We start from the raw sequence: 10,759 nt of genomic DNA on the forward strand, positions 1-10,759 counted from the left end.
TCTGTAAATGTGACAGACCCCTGTGGCATCCCTCGAGGTTTGCCTCCAGCCCTTCTGGATGTTCATTCAGTTCCGCAGCTTGCGGCCTGGGTGCTCAGTAGCTGCCGCACTTTGCCCACCTGTTTCCCCCGGGCAGCTGGGAAAGTTAAGAGAGTTAGCGGAGCCCCTTCTCTCCCTCAGAGAAGGTGCAGGGGTCTCCGGGAGACCTGGGCCACCCCAGCTGTTGATGTTATTCTTTCTCACAGAACAGTAGATGCTCCCCTACAAAGCTTTGAAAAGCAACCAGGACCAGCGGTGTGTCGCAGCAGGGGAAATGGTGTCCTTGCCAACAGAGGCCTGAAAGAATCCTTGCTTTGTATTTTTTCCCTGTATTTTCTGTAATAATACTTAAGCAGAATTCATTAGCATGTGATTTCAGTGGGGACACAGAACATCAGGACTGGGGAGGAGTGCTCACTAATCAAACAGGGCCCTCCCACTCGCACAGATCCACAGGCTCTCAAGCCTTTACACGCATGCCCCTTTTGCACGAATGTAAACATCACTGCTCACACTCAGGCATATTTCCTAAAATAGCAAACATTCCCGTGTTTCCATGGAGAGAGCTGACGTGGAGGTTAATGTAAGAATGTGCTCTGGATACTCATGGTGGAGAATGGAAACCTTGCAGGGATTCGTAGCTTAGGCAGTGCCAGCCAACTTCATATAAGGAGATTTAGAACAGCTTTTCAATTCCTCTTCCTGGAGACGCCTTTACAAACCCTCACTCAGCATTGCTCTCTCCCAGTCATAACCTTCGCCAGTAACAAGTTGAGGGAATGGGGGTTCTCAGGGAACGTAACCATAGCTTTTGAGCTGCAAAGGAGGCAGAGAGTTAGGGGGATTCCATACAGCTTTCTCAGCAGTATTACACGTCATGCTAAGGGCACTGATACTTGAAGGAAGAGGAACACAAGATGTAGGAGGGTGGGTCTTTGTCTTTCAGAGGTTATCGCTCAAGAAAATCACTTAAGGGGGAAAATGTAAGTCAAAAGAGAAAGGAGGAATCACTGTGGCCCTGAGATAAGCTGCAAAGGATTTAAATAAGTGGACACAAGAAGGGGAAACACTGGTTTATTCACCCAGTGACTGTGCACGTATATCTAGAAAGATACTGACCTTTAGGAGTGCTGTCTTAGTCCAGTTAGGAGGCTGTAACCAAATGTCACACAATGGGTGGCTTAAAAGCAAGAGAAACGTATTTCTCATAATATGAAGGAGGGGAAGCTCAAAACTAATAAGAGGATAGTTCATACAGAGCAGAAACACTGGACAAAGGGATAATTCACATTCAGGACAGAGTCAGACAGTATGGGGTCTCATCATATTACTCAGGCAAACCAATTTCTAACTTAAGAATTACTTCTTTCTGTACCACAGCTGACTATAGGTAACTAAAACTGGAAAGCAAAAATGTGGGTAAGGTGCACTATAGTTATGAGGGAGATGACAATCAGCCTTCCGTGTGGTCAATAATTTCAAGATTTTTCTTTCAGCATGAAAGAAAATGTTTATTTTTATGTACTCTTTGAGAATTTCATATACACAATGTTTTGATCAATATCCACTCCAAACTCCAACTCTTCCCAAATCTGTTTCCCCCACCCACTGTCATTCCTTCTCTTCTTTCTTTTCATATAAATCACAAAGCCCAGAATCAATGCTACTCAAGTGTGCATGACCACTGTAGCATGGTCAATAGCATGCTCAACCTAGCAGGAGTCACACCCCTAAAAAACCCGACTTTCCCTCCCCAGCAGCCATCAGCTGCCTGTAGCTCCTCAGGAAGAGGCAGGCCCCTCCCCCAGTCTTGCTGGCCTGTGGACTGGACTGAACTTGTGAAAGCCTTATTCAGGCAGCCATGACTGCTGTGAGTCCATGAGTGCAACAGTCCTGCCATGTCTAGAAGGCACTGTCTGACAGAGGTTCTCCTTACTTGCAGCTCTTACCATCTTTCTGCCCTCTTGCATGATGGCCCTGAGCTTTGAGTACAAGGGGTGTAATACAGTTGTTTGATGTAGGGCTGCACACTCACGTACTTATATTACATTTTAGATGAATGGATAGATAGATAGATAGATAGATAGATAGATAGATAGATAGATAGATACAGAGAGAGATGTACTTGATATGTTGTGAGTCTCTGTATTAGATATTTTCCACTGCAAAAAGAAGCTTCTCTGATGAGAACTGAGAGCTAGTCTATGGCTATAGAGATAAGTATTTAGAAGGCACATTGACACTATGTCCATCCCTATAACCTATGCGCTCCCTAATTACTGATTTTATTTTTTGAGGCAACAAGGTTTTCTATGTATCCTGGCTGTCCTGGAACGCACTATGTAAACCAGGCTAGCCTTGAACTCATGGAGATCTGCTTCTTGAGTGCTGGGATTAAAGGCATGTGACACCATGCCACGGCAGCCATTGGTTCTTGTTCAGATTTACAGTACCAGGCATGAGTAAACTATGGATCAGGCCATAAATTCAGTCTGAAAGCAGTGTTTACCCCTAACACATTCATGGCACTATTGTACCCTTGGGCTATCCATCTTGCCAAACTGATGGCTATTGTAGTTCAAAGTGTTCACAACAGGGTAAGACTGCTGATGATTTCTCTCCCAGCAGCTTGTACGGTGCCTTCCTATTCTATGAAAGCTAACCAGAAGGGAGTATGTTAGTCCCAGCTCCCCGCCCCCCATGTTCTATAACCAAAGTGTGCTTTGTCTTCATCAATGGGGTCTTACCACAAGTTCTGATAATAAACCAAGAATAATGGAAATATTATCGTCTTGGGGTTTTTTTTGACCCCCTTCTCCAACAACTTGAAGAAAGATATCCTACATCTGTCACTGAACTTTTGATTTGACAACCTATGGCTTCTGGGAGGAACAATAACTCCTATGTAGGATAGCTCTATTTAAACTCTTAAGACATACAGACAGACAGACACTTAAACTCTATCTATCTATCTATCTATCTATCTATCTATCTATCTATCTATCTACCTATCTATCTATCTATCCATCTATTTTTCTACCTACCTACCTATCTATAGAAGCTTATAAAATAGCAGGCTTCCATCTGGCTTTTTCTAACATTCTTAATGTTAGTTATCCTTCCCCCTAATACTTTCTCTGTTCTGCCCTTCCATCCCCCTCTCCACTTGACCTTACCCCTAAAAGGAAAAGATATATAGATATAGAAATGTATGCAAATATTATACAGTATATTTGTTACTTGCTTGTCTTGTCTCTGTGACAAAACCTCCTGACAGAAGTAACTTGAGAGAACGGGATTATTGTGACTCCCAGCTCAACATGGTGGGGAGGCATGCCAGCCAGAGCTTGAGGTGGCTGGTCACATTGCACCCACCATGAGGCGGCAGAGAGTGATGAATGCCAGTGTTCGGCTCACTTCCTCCTTTTTGTATAGTCTGGCCTCTTAGCCTATGTAACTGTGCAGCTCATTGTTAGCATCGATCTTCTCACTGCAGTGAACTAATGTAGACGAGTCCTCACAGGTGTGCCTGGAAGCCCATCACCTAGCCCTTGCTAGGTCTTCTCAGGTTGACATATTGACCACCACAGATAGGTAGCTGGGGGTGTTTGAGAGATAAACTCAGGACTTTCTAGGATTTAAAAACAAAAAAGAAAGCCATTCGTGTAACGATGAGTCAAGAAAGATAACCCTGGAAGAGTATGGTACGTGGCTAGAGGATCTAGGACTGAGCATCAACTGAACATGCACAACAGATTGGTGGGCGTGACCCTTACTATGCAAATTCACTTACGTAAGAAATGTATTACTTTCTATAAGTCAGTTTAATATGCCCTAGTCCCTGTCTTACTCAAGCTGTTAGGGAGTTCATCCATTTGCTATTTTCTCTCTTTTCTATTCTATACTGTAAACCTTGAAGCCTCCTAGATTTTACCAGGTATGAAAGCATCAGGCATAACACCCTGACCATTGGTTCCCCAGTGGTACACCTTTTTGCACATTTGGTTGTAAACCCCAACAGCTGGCTAATCCTGGAACCATCCCTGAGCAAGAACACCGGGCAGGGACTCAGGGGAGGAACATGGGGGCAGGGACAGTAGCAGGAGGCCGTGGAGAATCCCTGCTTCCTAGCTTGCTCTTCATGGCTTGCTTTGTTTGCTTTCTCATGGGACCTAGGACCTATAGCCCCAGGGTGGCACCCACCCACACAGTTAGTCATCAATCAAGAAAATGCACCACAGGCTTGCCCACAGGCCAACCTGCTGAGGGCATTTCCTCAACTGAAGTTCCCTCTTCCAAAATGACTCTGGCTTTTTTCCAAGCTGACATAAAATTCACCATCACAGACCTTTTGGTTCCTTTCATCCTCTGAGTTTGCATAAATGCATGCTCATTGACTCACACATACAGCAAGGTGACCCTCATGTCTTCCACACTCTTGCCATTTCTACATATAAATAGCTGTCACGGCTTTTCAGCAGATCACCCAGAAACTTCTCTGAAACTGCAGTCCATGTGTGGCACAGCTCAGTTTCCTAAAATAGTTCCTTCATGCGATTTTCTGCCCAAGCGCATGACATTTTGCCCAAATTCTTTCTCTTTTGTCAAAATGCAGTAACTAAGGGCCACTTGCTAAGGGCTTTCACGACAGTGTTTGTCTTACAGCTGGACTGTGATAACTGTGAATGGACAGTTACAGGGGATTAGAGGTATAGGGTGGATATGGATATTCAGTGATCCCCACTGCCTCCCTTCACTTACAGGTGAATACCGTGCACACCCCAACTTCCAAGATTAACACCATCTTCTTCGGCTGGAAGCTTTTCTTTGTCCTCTTTTTTTTCCTTGCAGCTCTTTCAAGTGTTCCTCCTGTCCCCTCCAACTCTCTCAGTCCACACTCAAAGTTTTTCTCTCACACTAGATTGTGTCTTAGTCATTTGTTCTAATTGCCTGTGCCTGAGGGCTCAGCAAAGCCAGAGAGGACATCAAGTTTACATGGCTTCATGATGATTGGGTCGCGTATTCATTTAACACATACTTGAAGTTTTATTCATGGAACTATGGCTACTTAATAACATGCATGACTGCAATCTCATTCATACTAGAAGTCTCCTGCTTTTAAAGTCCAAGTTTCCAAGCGCTGCATTAATTGGTAGAAAGTACCATTGTTTCTTACTTCCAGCACGTGGAGACCATGCACCCATTCATATGTTATCACAAAGCCAAACTGGCTTTGCTTGGACACTCTTGCATTTCTTTTTGTTTCGTCTTATATGCCTGAACCATTTTTGGGATGGGGCAGAGCTTTCAGTAATTAGAACAGTGAAGGCAGCGAAACCTAATACAGCTGGTTTGGAGCATGGGTGTTTCCACCTCTCCTTCCTTTGGAAACTCCCTAAACCAGAATTAGATGTTACAAACAGGACAGCACTATTGCCACACAGTGGATACAAATGCCATGATGGTTCCAAGAGAAACTTGTCAGACTCTAATACCTAACAGGGAAGGTACCAACAACAAAACAAAACATACAAAATACTAACACAATAATAGTTGTTCACCACAGTTGGAATACAGTCCTCCCTTCCTCTTCCTCTCCCCCTTTCCTTCCTGTTCCCTTTTCTTTCTTTCTTTCTTTCTTTCTTTCTTTCTTCCTTCCTTCCTTCCTTCCTTCCTTCCTTCCTTCCTTCCTTCCTTCCTTCCTTCCTTTCTTTCTTTCTTTCTTTCTTTCTTTCTTTCTTTCTTTCTTTCTTCCTTTTTGACACAGGATAATCCCCTGGAGCCTAGGCTGACCTAGAACTCACAATGTGCCAGTCTTTCTGCCCCAACCTTATGAGTGCTGGGATAATATGCTGGCATGAGCCACCATCCCCAACTTGGGTATAGTTTTTAAATTCAACATTAAATTTTTGATAGATTTTTTTCATTATTTATATAACTTCTGACTTTTTCTTTCAAAAATCATTTTATGTGTATGTATGTTTCTCCTGCATGTATATCTATGTATCACATTCCTGCAGTGTCCATGGAGAGCAGAAGAGAGCATCAGATTTCCTGGAACTGAGGTTACAAAATGTTGTGAGCCATTGTATTGGTGATGGAAGCTGAACCTGAGTCCTCTCCAAGAGCAGAAAGTGCTTTTAGCACTGAGCCATTTCTCCAACCCCCATAGAACTTCTGATATTTTTTTGAGTTTTTTTCCTGAAGCCAACTTAGAGTAGTAAGTAGTTCAAATTCAGTGATTTTGAAAGCAGAGCTCTCCAGCAGCAGCAGCAAGATCTAGGAATTTGTTAGGAATGCAAATTCTCAGGACCCACCTCAGACCTACGTAATGAATGAAAAACACAAGGGTCAGGTCCAATCGATCTTATCAGCATTTTAATACCCACTCCCTGACACACACACACACACATACACACACACACACACACACACACACACACCATTCTCATGGATACTAAAGTTTGAAACTGTTGTATTTTACTACTTCCTATTGTCCGTTAGGAATCTAAGGACCAGATGTGAGAGATCCTAAGTAGTCACATAAGTTATAATTACTTAGTTACTAAGTGCTTGTGAATGTGTTCATCGGTCATTTTTATTCTTTCTCTTTTAGAGACAAGGTCTTAATGGTAGTCAAGGCTAGCCTCCCACTCACTTTGTAGCTGAGGATTACCTTGAACTCCTCACCCTCTTGCCTCTATTTCCTACCTGCTAGGATTGTAGGCATGAGCCTCCCCATCCGGTTTGCTAGCATTTCATTATTTTTAGAACAAACTACTGAAATAGCCCATTGATAACTTATGTAAAACTGCACAATATGAAACCCAATTCTCAAATTTTCTATTATGTGACTTTAGTAAGTTTTGGAAGTAATCATCCTGTATTAAATCATCACAAAAGTCTTAGGCTCACCTTAATCACATACACTGCTTCAGTCATACATGTATGGAATTTCATTTTCTAAAATTCATATTAAACAAGAACTAGAAATTTTGTTTCAAAATTTGTGATTGGACCATTTACAGACTGTCTTCCAGACTGCATTTTATCTCACCAATTTTCAAAGCTATTCTCTGTGAAAATGGGGATTGCTTTCTGCAAAAATTTAAAAATATTTAGGCAATGCATATTTGAAATGTATAAATATATATTTTACTACCATATACTAGCATCAGATCTACAAGTGCCCAATTTCATGAGCTTTGGAAGCTGCACATCATTGGAAGCTCCCTATCATTGAAGACATGGCAGAGACCATCTTTATTGTCCCAGGAAATGTCCTTGTCCTCTTAGTTAGGGTTATTATTGCTGTCATGGAGCACCATCATCATTTTTAAATCTAATCCCTAAATATTCATTGGTCTGATTTCAAATGCTTCATAGTACATAGAAAAAAAAAAGTCACTTAGTTCCTTCGACTCCATTTTGCTTCCTTTCTTAAAGGAGTTAACTACAAATTGTCATGATGATAAGGATCATAAAATGCTAAACTTACTGTAATGTTTCCTCTAACTTTTATTAAGTTCTGTTATCTGCACAACATGAGCCTTTGGCTATGATCAAGTTATTTTTACCAACAATCACATGAGGACTAGTTCTGGTATGACAGCTCACTATCGATTTTTCAATGTAATTTTGGAGTATTTTGTATTGTTGCTTAGTTTCTTATGACTTTCAAGCTCACATAAGTAGAGAATACACAAATGCAGCCATTGGTGCTTGAAATCCCATTTTATGGTTTTGATTAGAGAATCAGAATCTGTGTCTTTAGATGAAATTAATTGCAAAATTACATTGCAAACAAAGCTACAGTGTTTTGTTTAGGTGGTTAGAACAATTACAATAGGCCCAGCCTCACAGTTTTAGAATTTAAAAGTCATTAGTTAGAGACCGGAGTTCCTGCTCTGGAGGAAGGGCAAGCGGTGGCTGGGGATACTGTTCCTCCTCTGGTATTTGCCTCTCAAGCCAGGAAGTGAATTTCTTAATCGAAACAGTTTGAGTTACCTGCATCCCAATAGTCGGTGCTCCAGCTTCCTACCTTTCGTTTGTGAAGTTCTGTAGGAAAGAGGGTGCTTAACTGAACGGTAGTAAAACCGGGTACTAACTCTGCCAGTGAATTTCCAGCCCCAATTCTGAAGTATTTGAATTGAAAACACTCTGAAAGAAGTGTCTGTCTCCCCTCTCCGTTTCCAAAAGGAGTAGTCTATCAGAACCTGAAAGAGAATTCGTGATAAAGTCCTCTCAGGAGGCCTCGAGCTTGACAAAGCTCATTCTCTTCTCTTCTTTAAAATCTTGATTATCAGATGCAGGCAGTCACCTGGTATTCGCCGGTCTCCCCTCCCACCCCTTGCCTGCTTTGTGCATCGACGCCCCCTCCCCCATACAAAGACAAAACACCTAGGCCTGCCATTCACCCATCCCCCGATAAGGATGGGAGAAACACCAGCCCTTTTCTTAGTTCCATCCAATCCTAGGAAAGTCCAGCCTTAGCTTGGACTCAGCAAACTCGCTCTACCTGCCTCCGCTTATCAGACTCTCCCCACCCATCTCTGCAGCCCGGAGCCTTCCGATCCCAGAGCCGGACAGCGTTAGAAGGGGGTGGACGCAGGAGAAGGCGGTGGCACAGCGGTACCTAGTGGCACCGCCAGGCCACGTCCAGAGTACGTGGCACTGGCCGTTGACAGAAGGGGAGGGGACTGGGTTTTCTCCTCCCTGGGAGGAGTGTCAAGGCATCCCAGAGGAGGGAGATTCCTTGAAAGGATCAGGGCGTGTATGTGGCGAGATCTTATCAGAGTTAAAGCAGACGGGCGCTGGCCTTATGTCTAGCTCTCTATTCTCCACCGCGAGGGAAGTCCGCTTTACCGGGTTAGCTGGAGAGACTGGATTGAGGGCCAGGCGGAGTGCTCTCCAGTCCGCATGCGCGGAGCCCCAACAGTCGGACTACAACTCCCAGAGGAGTCTCTGGGAGGCCGCCTTCCCGGCGCCATCTTGAAATCTGATGCTTCACCTCCCGGGCTTTGCGTCAGCCTGGAGCCGCCACTACAGTCCCGGAGCCCAGCCTGCCCGCCCGGGAGGACGCCGAGGACACGGCAGCGGCCCGCGGAGAGACAGCTGTGGGGACTCTGGCAGCGAGCTCGCGCAGCTTGTGCCCCGTCACTCAGCATCCCACCCCCTTGTGTCTCAGCGCCCGCCCCCTGCGCGAGGGGCGGGGCTGGTCTTGTGGTACCCAGAGCCTGCGCACGCTGAGGCGAGCCCCTGCCCGGTGAGGACCCAGGACTGGGCCATGCCAGCCCAAGACCCCCGAGGTGGGAAGAGGACCTCGTCGCAGAGCCGGTGAGCACCCCGCCCCGGTGGGCGTTGCAGAGAGGCTCGGCGCCCTCCCGGAGTGAAGATGAAAGAGGTTTGCAGGATCTGTGCCCGGGAGCTGTGTGGAAACCAGCGGCGCTGGATCTTCCACACCGCGTCCAAGCTCAACCTCCAGGTTCTGCTTTCGCACGTCCTAGGCAAAGATGTCTCTCGTGATGGCAAAGCCGAGTTTGCATGCAGCAAGTGTGCTTTCATGCTGGACCGCATCTATCGATTCGATACTGTTATTGCCAGGATCGAAGCCCTTTCAATTGAGCGCCTGCAGAAGCTGCTGCTGGAAAAGGATCGCCTCAAGTTCTGCATTGCCAGTATGTATCGGAAGAATAACGATGACTCTGGCGAGGAGATCAAGGCGGGGAGTGGGACCGTTGACATTTCCGGCTTGCCAGATGCGAGGTACTCTGCACTGCTCCAGGAAGACTTTGCCTACTCGGAGTTTGAGTGCTGGGTAGAAAACGAGGATCAGATACACGACTCACACAGCTGTCATGCTTCCGAAGGCCCCGGAAACCGACCCAGGAGATGCCGAGGTTGTGCGGCTTTGCGGGTTGCGGATTCCGACTATGAAGCCATTTGTAAGGTGCCTCGAAAAGTGTCCAGAAGTATTTCTTACGGCCCCTCTAGCAGGTGGTCTACCAGCATCTGCACCGAAGAACCGGCATTGTCAGAAGTCGGGCCACCAGACTTACCAAGCACAAAAGTTCCCCCCGATGGAGAAAGCATGGAGGAAGGGACACCGGGTTCCTCTGTGGAATCTTTGGATGCTAGTGTTCAGGCTAGTCCTCCACAACACAAAGATGAAGAAACGGAGAGGAGCGCGAAAGAACTTGTGAAGTGTGACTATTGGTCCGATGAACAGGCTCCACAGCAATTGTGTAACCACAAACTGGAGCTAGCTCTTAGCATGATTAAAGGTCTTGATTATAAGCCCATTCAGAGTCCCCCAGGGAGCAGGCTTCCTGTCCCGGTGAAATCCAGCCCACCTGGAGCCAAGCCTGGCCATCTCTTGACAGATGGAGTTAGTTCCAGTTTCCCTGACAGGCCTTTGAAACCCCTTTGCAGGACACCTGTGAGCTACCCTTTGGAGATTTCAGACATGCAGGAGCTGTGGGATGATCTCTATGACGAATATTTGCCGTTCGGGTTCCAGGTATACACTACAGTGCCTTTCCGATGTGCTGTCCACAGGTTTCCCGTGGTTTGCCTAGCTCCAGGGTAATAACGGTCTAGGGCTGTAAAGAATTTACCATTGAGCCCATTTTGGCTGTGCTTTTTGCTTGTGCCCCATTCAGTAAATGTGATTTACACTTAGTTAAATCACTTTTTTTTTTTTTTTTTTTTTTTTTTTTTT

The 10,759-nt window shown here is 45.2% G+C and overlaps 1 protein-coding gene across 16 annotated transcripts in view; it reads left to right on the forward strand.

Moving 5' to 3' along the window:
• Nucleotides 1-10,759, forward strand: part of LOC129673853 (myomegalin-like) — a 186,673-nt gene that overhangs the window by 104,807 nt on the left and 71,107 nt on the right. For 8 of the 16 annotated variants that reach the window (XM_055603687.1, XM_055603688.1, XM_055603692.1 and 5 more), the window contains exon 1: nt 8,859-10,558. The exons of 7 other annotated variants lie outside the window; for them this stretch is intronic. In XM_055603687.1, the coding sequence (XP_055459662.1) occupies nt 9,434-10,558 (1,125 nt within the window). In that variant the 5' untranslated portion in view covers nt 8,859-9,433. Of the gene's footprint in view, nt 1-8,858; nt 10,559-10,759 lie in introns of those variants that run through there. One more of the 16 variants, XM_055603701.1, reaches the window with a different exon arrangement.

This window comes from Psammomys obesus, unplaced genomic scaffold, assembly GCF_907164565.1.
Source record: "Psammomys obesus unplaced genomic scaffold, mPsaObe1.curated_primary_1811, whole genome shotgun sequence".
In the NCBI taxonomy this organism is placed as follows: Eukaryota; Metazoa; Chordata; class Mammalia; order Rodentia; family Muridae; genus Psammomys; species Psammomys obesus.